At 45.3% G+C, this 16,333-nt stretch overlaps 1 protein-coding gene across 1 annotated transcript in view; it reads left to right on the forward strand.

The window, feature by feature from the left end:
- The window catches only part of RCOR1 (REST corepressor 1), a gene marked incomplete at both ends in the record, with an annotated part of 79,164 nt that overhangs the window by 30,045 nt on the left and 32,786 nt on the right, over positions 1-16,333 (forward strand). The window contains one exon of the mRNA XM_079537243.1: positions 9,913-9,996. Coding sequence (XP_079393369.1) covers positions 9,913-9,996 — 84 coding nt within the window. The remainder of the gene's footprint in view (positions 1-9,912; positions 9,997-16,333) is intronic.

Below are 16,333 nucleotides of genomic sequence, written 5' to 3' on the forward strand. Positions count from 1 at the left end.
TCTGAAGCTGAGGTTGTGAGTGTGTCTTTTCTAAGCATGGACAAAAATCCTGTTCACCTCTGCCCTGGTTTATTCCCAAAAAGTGCTGGGGAATGGGGAAGGGTGGCTGAATCTGGCAGGTAGGGCATGCTTTATCAGTGGTCTGAATCCCTGCCTTCAATGGGGAGGGGATGGGGAACCCACAGGCTCAGGTAAACCTCTGGGCTCTTTGCTCCTCCTGTTAGGCCATCTGCGAGGTGGTTGGGAAGCCCAGGGAAGCCAGAATTGTCCCACAACCTGTTATAGAGCAACCACTGTGCACTTCTCACTCTGGAAAAAGCAGCACTTCTGTACTCTCCATTTCAGATGACACTTTTTTTTTTTTTCCTCTCATTTCTTATTTTCACTATTAACAGCTGAATTGTCCCTTCATCAATATGTAAAGACAGTATATGAAAAAGGAGGGAGTGGCTGGGGTACTGTGGATATTTACTTGTGGAGGGGAGAATGGGCAACTTGTTCAGTCTTGTGACAGCATGGCAATAAAAATGACAGGTAAAACTTGTTGTTTAGTGCTAAACAGTATTTAGATGGGGTGTGTGGGGGGGGAGAGGATGAGTGAGAAGCAGCTATGTATACAATAGTGGTCTCTAAATTAGCTGCTGCATTTCTAGATAGAGATCTTGGGAGTCATAGTGGTTTTTTCATCAACTCAGTGGTAATGGTGAAAAGGCAAGTGTATTGTTAAAAGCTGTTGTGAAAGCATCAGAGAACAAAACAGAACCTAATTATGGCGTGTTTTATAAATCCGTGGTGTGCCCTCTTCTCGAACAGTGTGTGCAGTTCTGGTTGTGCCCCATTTTCATCCCTCCCTCGTGCATACATGCTTCTCAGAGCTGTGAGATAACAAGATAAAGTGCAGAAATGGTTCTCCTTCTCAGTGCCAGAGAGAAGCAACACCCAGGCTGTCCTGCCTGGAAAGCAAATGAGCGAGAAGAGTGTGGTAGAGGGTCTGTGACACAGTATGAGACAAGGAGGAGGTGAGCAGGGCACAGTTACTTCTGCTTCTCATGAGCCAGGAAATGGGGCCACCAAATGAAATGTCTGGGTGGCAGCTTCAGAGCCGAGAAGGGAGTGTGTGCATGGGTTTCTTTGTTCTTCTTCAGACAGTAAACATATAATTAAATTGTAGCACTCTACCACAGGATGTTGTAGATGCCAAAATTATAAATGGGTTCAAAAAGAATTAGACAATTTGATGGACTTTTTTTTTTTTCCTCCTTCCATGAAAAGCCATTAAATCCAGTGATGCAGACGCAGTGCCAGGCTCAGGAAGTCTCTGCTCTTGCCCTGCTCTCATACGTTATCCCTAAGTGCTGTCAGTGAATAATCTGAGCAGCTCTTCTTGGTGGGGTGGGGGAGCATGGCGGAGGAGCTGGGTAGTGGGTGGGAAGAGCTGGGGGCTGGCTGTACAGAGAAATGGGAGGCCGAGTGGGTGCAGAGCTGTGTGTAGGAGTCTCTGATTGCCAAGGAAAAGAGGAGGCAACAGAATGACGATCTGTGGTGGAGAAAGGAAGATGTTTGCCTTAGATTTGCTTTCTTGTCAGTTTGGCTTTCAATAGGTTTGGCAGCACCTAAATATTTGTCAGCACTGTAAACCTGGCACTTGAGAGAATCGTGCAAGAATTGTTTCTTTTTATAATTCTTTCAGTGTAGGTTTCTGTATTCAGATCTCTCTTGCATGCACGTAGGCATGGCGTGGTCACTGAAATGAAAGTGGAAGGGAAATAGCATGGAGGAGGGAAGGAAGGAATCCTGTTGTCGGGTCAGCGTTCAGGGAGACTGAACAGAAACCAGCAGCAGTTGTCTCCCTGGGGCTGTGGCTCACCAGTATGTGTGCATTTACCTGCTCCTGGCAGGGTTGGTGCTCTGGGTGAATACTGTGGGGCAGCATGCTGCAGAGGGGCAGGGAACCTGCAGGAGCTGCAGCCTGATGTGCATGAGCATTTCTCTGGTTCTTGCTCAGGACTGCATTACATACAGCTACCAGCCTTCCTCCTTCTGATAATAATAATTAAAAAAAAAAAAAAAAAAATCAACGTTGCAAATCTACATTTTCCAAAAGGCTTATGAGATCTCTGGTAAAATCTCATCCAAACATGCGTTTTCTCCTCTTAATTTAATAGTTCAACTCTTTCTTTAAAGAAACTCTGCCCCTTTCCCTCTCTGTACCAAACCCGGCCGTGTCTAGACAAAAGCCTGCCATGATTAGCAGAGGTGTGATTCTCAGTGCTGCGTGTGGGGGGTGTATCCATACTTCTGATGTTATGCTAATGGATTTCCTGCTCCTCCAAGGGTTGCAGGGCTTGTGTATGCAGAACTCATGGCAATGCCTGGATTGGAATTGCATGCATATAGAAAAATAATTTTGCACTATTGAAGTATATGGTGAAGAGCTGTTTGCTTGTGTAGTTATTCAGACTTCATCTCTGGCTGCACATTGGTGCCACCTGCTTGCAGGAAAGAATGAGCGGACTTGTGTTATTCAGGAAAAATGTGAAGGCGAGGCCTCAACATCTGCTTGGCTTTGTTCAGCCTGGCCTGGGCTGCGGGCACAACGCGGGCTGCAGCTTCTGCTTTATTGCTGGCATATAAACTAGCAAGGCAGCTTGGGCCTGATATGTCCTTAAGCTCTTTTTAAGCTCTTTTTTTTTTTTTTTCTTTCTTAAATCCTAAGATGTGAAGCGCAGACTGAGTGTTTGAACTTGGTTACTTGAAAAAAAAAAAAAAAAAGAAAAAGAGAAAAAAAATGTGTACAGCAATATAGTTTCTTTTTTTCTCTTCCAACCTTTCTAATGATAATAATTTTTTATCACTACAGAGTGACCTTTGTAATCATTGCTGGATGATTAATCTTTAACGGGGTGATTTTTTTTTAAAGCAGTATATATATATATATTTTTTACACTGTTGTGAGGTGTGAGATACTGTGGGTTTTGCAGCACAGTTACACCGAAGGAATAGGCCCTTCAGTCTGCATGTGCAGTGCCATGGCTCTGTTCCTAAGCCCAAATGTGGCCTTTGTCTCCCCAGGCAGATACAGAAATGTCCTCAGAACTTTATTTGCATATAGATTGCAGTGCCGGTCGGGTGTAGTCAAGTATAGGAAGAGGTAACTGCTGCTTAATTTATAACTTCTTAATTAAAACCCTTCCTTAAGTTGCAGGATTCCCATTTAGAAAATTCTGCTACACGTAAAGCTGTGTTGTAGCATGTACAAATATAGCACTGCTAGGAGGCATGGGCTGCTGAAGCCAGGCAGTTCTCAGAAGGCAGAGGGAAGGGGATTGCAGCACTGTGTGCTGAGCTGGAAAGTCACGTGCAGGAGGAAGGAGCCGGGCAGCAGAGTTCTCCACGTGGCGTCGAGCTGTTGCTTCAGACACCAATGCCAGCCGCAGGGAAGGAAGGTGGGGATGGCTTTTCTCCCAGCTCTTAATTTTGCTTGAATTCTCTTGTGCCCCATAAATATTTCATTGCTGTAAATGTTGTGCGCTTATGAGTATGATGCTATGAGCCCAGGCAATATCAGTGACCCAGTGAGAAATGGCTTTTCAAACTATGGGAGCCGTGTCTCCTTTGTCTTATTTTGCTTCATGAGTGCTGTAAACAAGGGTTTTACTCTATGCAGTAAATACAAGATCAGCATCAATAAAGAAAGAACAGAATTTGGGAATGGAAGCACTTGTTTAGTCTGGCTTCACTAGAAGTAAATACATTTAGACCTAGTCCAAAATCTCTTTGAACAGCATTCAGCTACTAAGTTACTCTGTATCAGCTCCAGCACTTCCCCCAAATAATGAAAACATACATTCACCTCGGTATACTGTGCAGTGTTTGTTTCGCGGATGATGTCAAGGGTTACATTTTAAAAGTAAGAGGGTGCTTCTTAGACCTTTTAAAAACTTGCAGTATTTGATTTAATGGTGAATTAATGCCACTTACTGGGAGGGAGGAGGAAACAAAGTGCTGTTAGTAATGCAGGAGCCTTTGCAGGTGGGTATTCTGCTGTCCTGTACCTTTGGGATTTCAGTCTTGGTGTAAACTTCAGTAACTTAATGAAATATGTTGTTTAGATCTGGATACCTTTTCTTAACTGATGCCTGATAAAAGATCAGTCAGTACCTGAAGAATTCCCTGTTTTATGGGAAGTGTTGGTTTTGTTTTGTTTTGTTTTGTTTTTTTATAAGCTGTGTTGATTTGCTCTTTCTTTCCTGCCAAGGAAGATGGAACAGCTTGCATCTGTATCAAGCACCTGGCTGTGCTTTCTCTGCGTTACCTTTTGCTGTCTTAGCTAACAGAGGAATTCAGTAGCAGCAGATGCCCTCTCTTTGTGGCCTGTGTTACAATGCTCTGGTAGTGATGTTTTGCAGTGTATTTTTTCTCCTTTGAAACACAGGGCTCCCATAGCTCTGAAATGCCTTATGCAGGCAGCAGAAGAAAAAAAAAAAAAAAAAAAAACAACAACCCACTACAGACTGCTGGAAGGGTTACAGAGGGGAGGGGTGAGGGCTGGGAATCCTCCCTTGCAGAGCTTCATCCTGACTTGGGCAGGGTGGAGGTGAGAGCAGTGTGTCTTGGCATCTGCAGGAGGCCACGATCATACCTCTGAGAGTCAGGAAAGGTGCCAGAACCAGTAGAGCATGCTCTTGAATGACGCAGCCACGGTGGGAGAATGCAGCATCCTTGGGCAGAGCTGCAGGATGGAGCAGCTCCCTCAACTGCAGAAACCCAGGTGTGAGCTGGCACTGCTTCTCCATGCAGAAGCAGAAGATAGGTGATGGTGGTGGGTGGCTTCCTGAGGAGCCTTGGCTCCCTCTGAGTTTATTCTGGCACATTATGCTTCTAGCTGGGAAAAGAAAAATGAAGTGGGATGTATCAGGCTAGAACTGCGCAGTGCTGGGCTGGCTGGGGCTCCAGGTGTCCTGCCTGCCGTCTGTTCCTGTGGGGATTGCGCACGCAGTCCTTCAGGCAGCACAAAGCTATGCTGCGCTGGAGGGAGAACTTCTGCCTGTTCCCTGGTTTGTTTCTGCCCAGAGAGGCTCCTGCTATGGCTAATGGCAGCGGGATGAAGTTCTGCATGAAGGCAGAGCCCCCCACATGAGTCTGCTGCTCCCTGTGCACCCACTGTGCTGTTTGATCTCACAGCCAACTGATTTGATTTAATAACTCAGGGAGAACGCTGTTTGCTTTTTATTTTGCCAGGTTAGTTTTAGCAAAGCTGCTTGGTTCAGATGGATAAATGCCAGAACTGAAAGGAGGAGGCAAGCATGTGTGAGGAGAGTAGGGTGATGCTGGCAGGGCAGGGCCCCTCTTCCTACAATAGCACTGAGGTGTTGGATGGGCTCTTGCTGTGAGATGCTGCTTTTGCCCTTTGGCCTTCTGACTGGGGTGCTCCAAGGTTCTTTGCTCACCCCACTGAACAGAGGTCTGGCTGGGATGAGGAGTGGTATTCTACAGCTTTCTTTCTGGGCTGATGACTGCAGCTGCTCTATGGCTCAGACTGGGAAGGGGTTGGGATCAGTCATAGAACCACAGAATTGGTTAGGTTGGAAGGAACCACAGAGGTCATTGTCTATTTCCAACCACCTGAGGAAGACACTGTGACCTGCAAGGGAGTCTTCGCACCTTTGACACTGCTCAGCACTTTAGCAGTGGCCTTTAGTAGTTTCTGTTTGAGAACCCCTCCATTTCCCTCCTTAAAAGAAATCTTGACCACCCTGGCACAGGCTGGGAGAGAAGCACCCTTCTTGCTTGTGGTCCTGCTGTGTTGGCAGTTTGTGCATATGGAGCATGGTGGCTGAGGAGCCTGCAGGGCATACATGTGTGTCCTTGCTCTTACTTTGCTCTTCCCAACACAGATCTGTGGTTTCATGCCAACACAGGTGTATTCATGATGACAAACATGCATGTTCAAGCATGACAAGCATGTTCAGCACTCAGCTTGTTCATGCAGTTTTAATTTTAGCACTAACATAGCTTAAGCTTGCATGGAGAAAATAAGAAGTTACAACATATGCAGGAAGCCCGTTACGATACGTGCATACATGTGTGTCAGGCTGCTGGTGAGGTTATGGGTGTTGCTCAGGGATTGTGGGACTGGAGGCTGTGCTCCTTGGTCTGAGAAGCAGTTCCAGACCCCAGGGATGAGTTGATACATGTATCGTGGAATTTGCAAGGATGTTTAGGACTCAGTGACTGTAAGTTCCTTGGAAGGAACTTGCAAGCTCTGCATTTCTGCTCTGTTTCTTCAGAAGGTCCTGGCAGGGCAGAAGCTCTGCTTCCTCCTTGGAATGAATATAGCAGTGCGTTGCTTGAGGAGGAAGGGAGAGCTTTAAGAGTCCTTTCTGTGTTGACCTCACTTTCCTTTTTGTTTTCTTCCTGTTTTCTGAGCTGGGATCTTTCATGTGGGGTCTGAGCTAGACTTACCTCTGAGGCTTTAAACTGTGTGGGTGGCAGTGGCAGAGTGGGGCTGACGTGTCTGTATGTGAGTGCAAATTGAGCAGGCAGATGCTTATGAGCAAAGCTGTCCCTTGCAGCAACCTTCACAGCAGGGGAAAGATGCTTTAAAAAGACTCAGAGGCAAGACATATTTTGTTTTAAATCAATCTAATGCCTCTTGGAGTCTGACTGATGCTGCTGAATGAAACCTCCCTCTTGTGGTTTCTGTGTTTTTTTTTTGTTTTTTTTTTTTGTAGTTGTTTTGTTTGTTTGTTTTTTCCCCCCCTCCTTTCTTTGTGGAAATCATTGCAACAGGTTTCCAAAAGCTCAAGAAGAACTGTTGCTGCTGTAGGCTGGGGAATGTCAGCCTACAAGCAGAGGAATGGTAACTCAAACAGCAGTGTTGGCTCTGCTTTGCAAATGCACTGTGGTCAGCTGCATGTTGCTGAGATGTGTCTTCCCAGCTCAAAAACAAAAAAAAACACTGCTGCTTTTAGGATAATGTTGGCTTATGGATAGCATGTCATGCCTCATTTTTTTTCCCTTGTACTGCGTGAATTGTTTGTGGGCTTGTGCAGTCAACCATATCTGTAAATAGGACTGACTTTAAAAATAACCTTTTCTTCACATAAAGAGTTTTAACCTGGATTTGTCTGTCTTTCACTTCTTTGTGCAGTCCATCAAAGAGTTGTCTGTGCCCCTGAGGATATAGGGCAGGGTATGTTCTGGGGAAGCGGGATGGGGGTGGCTATGGAAAAGAGCAATGATCTTGTGCCTGATCAGAGGAGCTGGGCTGCCCATCTCTGCTTGATGAAGGCAGTGAGAACTTGCATCCCCTGTGAAGTTTGGCCCTGGATCAAAGCTAAGGAGGGGCTGCTTAGAACAGGCCTCATGCCTTGGTCTCTAAGGTGAGTAGTATGGATGAAAGAGCAAGATTAACTGAAATGTCAGGTGGCCTTGTCTGCCAGTGTAGTTTCCTGAAATGCAGGTTGTCCTGCTATAACTGCACTTGTGTAAACAAGCAAAGTGACCCTAAATTGTTACTCTAAAAAAGTATAAACCTTGTCTTCTTAAGTGACTGTTTTTATGTAAAGTATGTAACGGATCACATGCATTTAGCTTTTCAGTTTTGCCACTAAAGTGTAGAGTGTTTGAATTCACCCTTTGTGCAGGTGAAGAGATGGGGAAAGGAATTCCCTCGTGTTTGTGCTCCTTGTGCTGTGTCCCTCTCAGGAGGGGCTCCTGAGAGCTGCAGAGTGCTCCCTCTTGGACTTGATCCCATGGATCCCTTCCAGCTCAGGATATTCTGTAATTTTCGGGGGTTCCTGCAACTCCGGTGGTGGGTTGCTGGTGTGAGGAGCTGAGTTGGGACTGAGACTGGAAGCGTTTAACTTCTGGAGATCCTATTGGTTTCTGTAGGTATTTTTAGGGGATGTGACAGTGCTTTTCAGTGTGATACAAAGTGAGGAGAAGGCTTTCTTTCTTTCTCCACGTTTCAAACCCTGCACTGAACTAAATAGCAGGACAGATTGTGGACTAGGGAGAGTGAGGAGCAGAATTTGATGAAGCAGAGGCTTAAGGTTGTCTTTTTCTTTACATTCCTGACCTAGACTTGATATGGAAGAGAAAATAAAATTTAATCCTAAAAGTTGCAAGACTTTTTGTAACGTTTAAGCTATGTAGTTTTAAATTCAGACACCTTTTGTGTTCTATGTGGATGCATTTTCTACTAGAGGCTGTTTTTGTATTTCTCACTACTGATTTTCTGCCTAGTATAGATAGTAAAGAACGCAGACTGTGTACAAAATATGATGTGTGTGCAGTTGCTATCCTTGGATTAAAAAAAAAGGTATAAAAGAAAAAAAGTGATATAGAAGTTCTCTATCTACTGCCAGGCTTGCTACGAAAACTGAGAAAATGGTGGTGAAAATAAACTTTGTTTTCTGGCAAGGCTTAGGAAATAAGGTAGGCTGATGTCTGGATAATTAAAAGTAAAATTTTAGTTCCATGTTAGTATTTACTGGTCTTCCCTTCTCCAATACTTGTTATATTTGCTTTAAACTTGATGTTGAAGTATCTCGTCATCTAACCCTGCGTGTTCTTAGCTGAGCAGATTTGGTGTTAAGAACCTCTCTGTTGCCAAGAGATGTGGTGGGTGCTCCATCCCTGGAGACAGCCAGGGTCAGGCTGGATGGGGCTCTGAGTACCTGATGGAGCTGTGGGTGTCCCTGCTCACTGCAGGGAGTTGGGCTGGGTGGCCTGTAAGGGTCCCTTCCAACTCAAACAGTTTTGTGGTTCTAACAGCGATCAGACCATGAGCATTCATGGTACTGTAACTGCTGAACCTTCTGACCTGTTGAGTGGCCAGGAGCTGCTGCTGGTGCACTGGAGATGGAGGAGCAGATAGTGCTCTGATGAGATGTCAGGGCCCTGGCACCGCATCTTCTGTGTCACTAGTTTTCTGACCTGATGTCTTTCCATGTATCACAAAATGGTGGTGCAGAGAAAATAGCACTGTGTTGAAATGTTGCATAAGGCTGCAGCGTGACGTGGAGCTCTGCAGTGGCAGGAGTGCTGCGGGCACTTAATGTGAGCTGCAGGTTGCTCTGGGCCGGGGTGGGTGGCTGAGCTGACTGTGCTACTGACTCACAGGGCAAGTTTCCTTCTCTCCTCCTCTTCTTCTGATTGCTCAGCACCCAAGAACAGTAGCTTCATGAGAACATGCTGTTGAAACTTAACCTTTACCTTGAGGTTGCTCTCTTCCTAAGTACGTGCAGCTGTGGTTCTTTGCTTTTGGTGCTCTCGCTCTCAGCCGGTGCCAAGTTGGCTAATGCCAGGCTGGTTCTCACAGGTGTGATGCACCAGCGTTTCTCTGAACTGGCTGAGTAAAAGGGCTGATTTGAGACACTCTGATGTGGGGATGGAGGGATTTGAGGCCTTTTGGGATAGAGAGTAGGTTCTCAAAAGTGAAATCTGGGAGGTTCATGTGTACGTACCCTGAAGTGTTCATCTAAGTGACGTGACCAGGCTTGGGGCCTGCAGCCTGAGCACTGCTCCTCCCTTTTCATTTAGCAATGGCTGGAAGAAAAATAATCAAGTATGCTGGAAGAGAAACCTTAATTAACTTTTAATTTAGATCTAATGTATGCTGCTTAGTGCAGTGCTTGAAAGAGTGAGTTTGTGCTATCTGTCATGTTGTATAGGGAGTGATGCTTTGGAAAGAAAGAAAGAAACAAACAAAAAAAACAAAAACAAAAAAAAAAAAAACACCAAGGAAAAGCCTCAGGTCTGAATGGGAAGATGGAGTTTTTGAATCTACAGATGGGTTTCGTAGCTTGATTAAAAGCTGCAGATGTGTGGTAAGTTTCTGTAGTATCCATTTTGCATCTGAAATGACTTTCTCTATAACGTGGTTTTTATCTGTTTTCTCTGAAGCCAAACTTGCCAGACGAAGTCAGGAGAGAGAGAACCTCGGCATGCTGGTCTGGTCGCCTAATCAGAATCTCTCTGAAGCAAAATGTAAGTCTCTTCAAATTCTTCTTTTTCCTCTTTCTCTTAAACATATAGCTTAAAGAATATGAAGGTACCACTTTCAGTACAGAGGTTATGTCTGTGACCTTTTCATTATGCTTTGAAATGAATTTGAGCATTGGAAAAAAGAAAAGCCTATAAAGCAATCCTGAAAAGAACTTTGTTCCCCACTGGGCAGCTGCTCAGTGTGTCGAATCCGTGGATGCAGGGAAAGCAGCAGAAATGTGACACTTTCTTCCTTGCTATGAATTCACGATGCTTATCTGCAGGCCTACACGATATTCTTGTTTGCTGCTGGTGCTGTAGAAGATGATGAATAACTGCTGAGAGCTAAATGAAAAGTATTCTGGAGGTGGGGGTGGCAGAAATCTCTGGCGATTTGTAGTACTTTTTTCTGATAAAGACACAAAATTCACATCTGGAGCTCATGGAGGTTTGAATGCCAGAACAATTGCAGTGCCTTGGAATTCCACGTGAGGGCAATTATCAGCTCTGTGTGTGTGTGTCTGGGAGCAGGTCTCAGTGCTGTTGCCAGATGGCAGAACTAGTGCTTGAAAGGTTTGCTGAGCTACAGTTCTCGTGAACAAGCAGGGCTCTCTTGATTAAAGGGCTGCTGTTCGTACAGTAACTAAACCTGAGGAGGCAGATGGAAGGAGCTATTTTTGATTTTGTGCTTATTCCTTTTTAGCTTTCTGACTCTAGGACCAAGAATAAGAATCGTTATGTGCCTATCTTCTGCAGTTGTTTGTGGTGATAGTATTAAACTGACCACCGGTTTTCCCCTAGATCCAAGGACTAGGATCCATCACAGCAGTTACGGGGCTTCTGCTAATTAAAGCAGCAGAGACTGTACATAAACTGTGCCAGGAAGTCACTGAGGTCTGCCCTGGGGCATTTGTTCCGCTGAGGAAGTTGCCCCTTAAATTATGAAAGGATTATACTGTGATCTGAAGATGAAAAGGGCTTTGCGAAGATGATGTCTGCCTTCTCCCTTTCCAGTGGGTGTCTTGTCTGCTCCCTGCTGGCTATTGGATGCTGAGCTAAGTAAGACTGATGAGAAGTGAGATCTACTTGACAGTTATCTATGGTTGCTATATACCTTTTCAGAGGTTTCTAGCAAAACACTTTTGCTTTCACCAGAAGGAAAGACTGCATGGGTCATTTGTGACAGAGGATTTCTGTAGCTGCCTCTCAAGTGAGAGTCTTGTGAATCTCAGCTGTGCTTGGGAACATTCAATTTCTGTCTGATAGGAAATGAGTTTTTTGAAGACAGAGGGAAGGTGGAAATGGAATGATGATACATGGAATTGAGAAAAATGATCCTTGACACAAAACTATGGGCGTATCAGCTAAGATATCACAAACCTAAGAAATAATTAAAACTTTAATATGACTAATTTAAAAGCTAGGTAGCAGTTGACTGTTGCTGGCACAACAAAAGTTGGGAGAAACTTTGTGCGTGTAAGGGCAAGATAACTATGTAGACACATCAGTGATTTCACCACCTAAAGATGCAGAATAAAACTGTAAGTATTTCAGACTGCGTTTGGGGCAAAAGAAGTATGACCCTCCTGTGTGGTATGCAACATATAAAATATCTCTTAGGCACCTAACTGTGTGGAGACATGGTTGTCAAACAGCGTCCAGAAGCAATAACAACAAAGGGGCACTGGGAGAGGTGGCTGAGGAGACCTGGGATGTAGGAAAGCTCCAGCAGATGGGGGAGAGCTCTGCAGGGAGGGAGAGGGAGGGAGAGGGAGGGAGAGAACTGAAAAGTAAGTTGGTTGATCATTGCTTTGTCTAATTCAGTACCAAAAGAGATAACAGTTACTCCTGTCTCAACTTGGCATTATTTAAAAATTACCTATGAAAAACAGTTTCTCTTGAAGATGAGTGCTTTTATTCCATGAGTCTAGAAATGGATTAATCTACAGAAATAACTTTATCTCTAATGTATTCAGCCAGACATTGATTTGCTACTGTGTGAAAATTTGATTCAGTCTCCCTTTCTGGAATCCTTGAGTAATCCTCCTCCAACACCTAGCATTCTGCAATGTCTGTAGGGCACTTTATTATGAATAACAAGCAGAGTTTCCTAACCTGTTTTATGGTACATGAAGATGAAGTATCGGGGAAAGGAAGCCTCTTCAGCTGTTCTAGCGTTCATTTATAATTTTTGGCATTTGTTGATGGTGAATCCTAATTAAATGAGGTCTCTTGAGATATCCAATAGGACCAATGATCCACATTTCCATCAGTGATATGGAAGCTGATATGGGATTGCAGGTTGGAGAGAAATTGAGGATGAGCCTCAATAGATTGATGGGATGGGAAAGTGAAGACTACCGCAGTCTTGTGGAGTGCTTTGGGTTTTTTCCTAGCTTGGACTGCTGCCTACATGGTGAGTTCTTAATGACCCAACTGCAGAGTTATGAGTCTCAGTTCTAACAGTTCTGCTCTTACCTTCTGCATCAAGGCTGATGTTTGGAAAGAAGTAGCTGGGAGAGCAGTTTTAGGGGCACAGTGAGCAAGTAATGTGACAACGCTTCCACCATTGTGCTTGGCCAGGAAGATGATGGGGTTGTAAAGAGTGAGGTGCTCACTGGAATGGTTTGCTGCTTCTGAATGCTGCAGTGTTCAGGAAGAAAACTTCAGATCGGAGGCTCTAATACTGAACACTTCTGTTCAGCTTACTGAAAAGAGACTGAAAGGGGGCTTAAATTTTCACAGAAGGGAATTTGGGCATAGTAAAAGATGTGCATAATGCAAATTAAAGGCTGCAAGAAAAGTTCACACGTGTTGAAATGAAATGCCTGAGTACGTGCTCTTCATTATTGTGATTTGCTACTGGAAGCAATGGATTCCCTGTTTTTTTTTTTATGCCTTTTTAAGCATCAGAATGGATTTCTCCTCCTCCTTGGATATATAGCTGCGTGAAGCAGCAAATGGAAGGAGTTGTGCTTTCTGGGAGATTGATGCAGCCCCCTTGAGCTGTAACTGCCGTGCATCCCAGCTAGCGCATCTGTTCTTAGCATGTGTATAGGCTGAAGTGTAGATGAATGAACCCTTCCAGTCAGCAGCGTTTTGGTACCTGTGACTACTTGTTCCATTTGTCCTCCAAAACTTTTGATCCATCCTGTGCCTGTTTTTGTGGTAAATTCTGTAGGAGTCACAGGACTTTTCTCTGTTCTTGTGGCTGGGGCTGCATGTCAAGATGGAAGTTCATGTGTAAGCCAGGATGACCTGGTGGGTGTCTGCTCCAGGCTCATACAGTTAGTTAAAACTTGCTGTGGTCCCATGTGCCATACATACTAGAGCAGTTCTGTAATCCCATTGGAGCAACCTGTTGCCTGGGTGCCATGAAATAATGGATATGGTGGAGAAGATTTTAGATAAACAGACAACTCCAACAATCCACCACCCCAAAAAACCCCCACAAAACAACAACAAAAAAATCACCTAAACAATGATTGCGCTCTGCTCCCCTCCAGCAAATAACCTGTTGGCACACAGATTGCTTAGCTTTTTTAATGTTGTGCCTTGTTAACCACTCACTAATCCTGGTACAAATCACTTTCTGCCTTGCCCCATATTAGTATGGAAGTTCTCTATCTACTGCCAGGCTTTTGCATTTGGGGGATCACGTGCCTAGTAGTTGCCAACACTAGTGAGTTCACAAAGTTAGCTTGAAGCCAGAAGTCTGTTTTCAAGAAAGGTCACTGTGCAGTGTCTGAACATTGGACTTAAAATAACCACTCCCCTTCCAGCTGTGCTCCAAGTACCCCATGTCCTGTGACTGGAGTCCCACCTCCAACAAAGGTTGCTCTCAGCGACGCTCCTGAAGACTTGGTGCAGCTGAGGACAGCTGCTAGGGAAGGCAGGGAAGGGCGTGAAGAGATGTGTGAGGTGACACTGAGGAGCAGGAACAGCGAGGTGGAAGGTGGGCATCTGCCCTCTGAGTGGCACGTGGGAAATAGGGAAGGAGAGGGAGATGGTGAGAAATGCATCGTAATGATGCTGTGGAAACTCTGTGCAGGATAGAGCTGGGCCAGTGTGAAGCTATTTATAAAGCAGCAGTGTCTGTCTCTGTGCCAAGTACTCCAATGGGTGGAACATAAAAATGACATTGGGTTGGTTTAGAAATAAGTAAGTGCTGGCACACTGCAGCTGCCCAGGAGGAAGGAATGGAAACCAGGCAGGAGAATGGGATGTGATGATTGCTTTCACGCATCTGTAGTTCAAAGGTGAACTACAGGAGGAGAAAGATGTATTGTTTAGCTTGAGATAAGCTCAGTTTTGGAAGTGGTTTGTCTGCTCTGACAGAATGTGCCTGTAGCTGTGAGTTTTGGTTTCTTGCTGTTACCAGGTGTGGGGATGTTGTGGTGGGTGTGACCAGTGGGCTTGCTGTTGCTGGGCTGTTGCTGAAGTGATGGGCACCGTCCATGTTACCTGCAGGAGGGTGGATCATGGGTGGCAGCTGGTCCTCTTTCTGACCTGGTGGCTCTCCAGTCCTGTTACCCTGTGGCATCTCCTCCTGCCAGTTTGCTGCTGGCTGCCTGCTGTATGCTTTGCCCACACTGGGGGGTCTGAGTAAGCTGTAGACAGCCCCCCTTTTCCTGGGGGGGGAAGGAAGGTGGGTGAGCCTGAGGATGTAGGGTCAGAGGAATGCTGGAGTTGCAGGAAGCAGCGAGTGCTCTCCTCAATGGGGGCTGGGGGGGGGAAGGGGGAAGGGGGGGGAATTCTTAAATGTGCTGCAAATGGATCCTGGGAAGGCAGCAGCATGCCAGCTGAGGCTCTGATAGAGTGCTGGTTGCTATGGTTACGGAGGATGTTAACCCTGTAGGGTGCGTTTTGGCAAGGTTTGGAGTTAAGTGCCACCCACTCATGATGATTGGAATGGGGGGGAGGGGGAGTGCAGAGCAGTGGTGCTCCACCCTTAACCTATGAGCTCAGTCCTGTGTCCCATCCAAGTCTGGATCATGTGCAGGGTGTTGATGTGCCTGTTGCCCTCTTTGGGATGAGAGAGTTCTGGTAGCTGTACTTGGGTGTGATGGAGAGGTCGATCCCAAAATTTTCTGAGTGCTGGCTGCCTTTAAGTGACTAGGGAATGTCTCTGTAGTTCATGGGTTAATCTTTGCATAGAACAGACTAGGGTTATTCTTCCATTTCTCTTTTAAGGAGACTTTACACAAGCTTGAAAATTCTTTGTCTGAATTTTCTAACCTAAAATGACTGACAGTATAAAATGTGTATCTTCTCATGTTGCTGAGTGTGCCTTTGAAAGGACTCAACACAGTCTGTGAAGAGTTCCTGTTTTCAGCGCATAGCTGAGCAGGTTGTTTTAAGAATGGCTTCTGTGTGGATAGACCCTCTCACCCTGGGCTCACTTATTTTGGCTTCTAAATTCTGTGTGGGCATACGATGCCATAAGCAATTATCATCAGTTCTTATTTTCTTGGGGTATAGTGTGCCTAGGAATAAATAAATGTGAGGGGAAAACCTCAAATGGGAGAGGCTAGACTGGGGAAAGCGGTCATAAAATCACTTCTAAAAAATGAAGCTTTTATTTAGCAAGATGTTTGAAATGGAAGGGATTATTTCTTCAGAGGTACCCAAGGACCATTCCAACCCCTGCCCCATGCAGCAGCAAGAGAAGGAGGATACAGTCAGATGTATGTCAGCTGCTCTAAGTCCCTTCTCTCCAATATGCTGCAAACAGCATCCTTGAGGTGGCTGGAATGGTGGGTTTGATTTCCACAAGCGCCCTCCCCCCCCCCCCCCCCCTTATTGAAAGATGATGGGGCAGTGATCTGGATGGCACTTTGTAGGAGTGCAGCCCTCTTGGCTCCAGAATGGGAGAGTGGGGGCACCTGAGGCTTTGCCACCAGAGAGGTAGTATGAACTCTTAGCAGAGCTTACACTTTGGTATTTGTGCTGTGGGAGGCTCTGAAAGTTGGGGTCCATGTATTGTGCTCTTTCTGCTTGGGGGTTTTCTGCTCGTTTGTGTCTGAGGTATGGTGGTGGTTTTTTCTTTTTTTTATTTTTATTTTTTATAGTAAGAAAAGTGTTAGCTGCCAGGTATGTGTGAGGGGAGGACTTAAGGGACTGTAATACTTGCCTGTAACTATACGCTCACCTTTTGTTGCTCTGGACAGAAAGGAAACAAAAATTGAAGATGAGCCCTCTTCCTCTCCCTCCCCCCCCCCCCCCCCCCCTCCCAAAAAAAAAATCCAAACAAGCCACAAAACAATTAAAAATGAAAAAACAACCAACCAAAGCAAAGGAGCAAGAAACAAACAAATGAAAAAAATCCAAACCCAGCAAT

This window comes from Tetrao urogallus (assembly GCF_951394365.1).
Source record: "Tetrao urogallus genome assembly, chromosome: 6".
In the NCBI taxonomy this organism is placed as follows: domain Eukaryota; kingdom Metazoa; phylum Chordata; class Aves; order Galliformes; family Phasianidae; genus Tetrao; species Tetrao urogallus.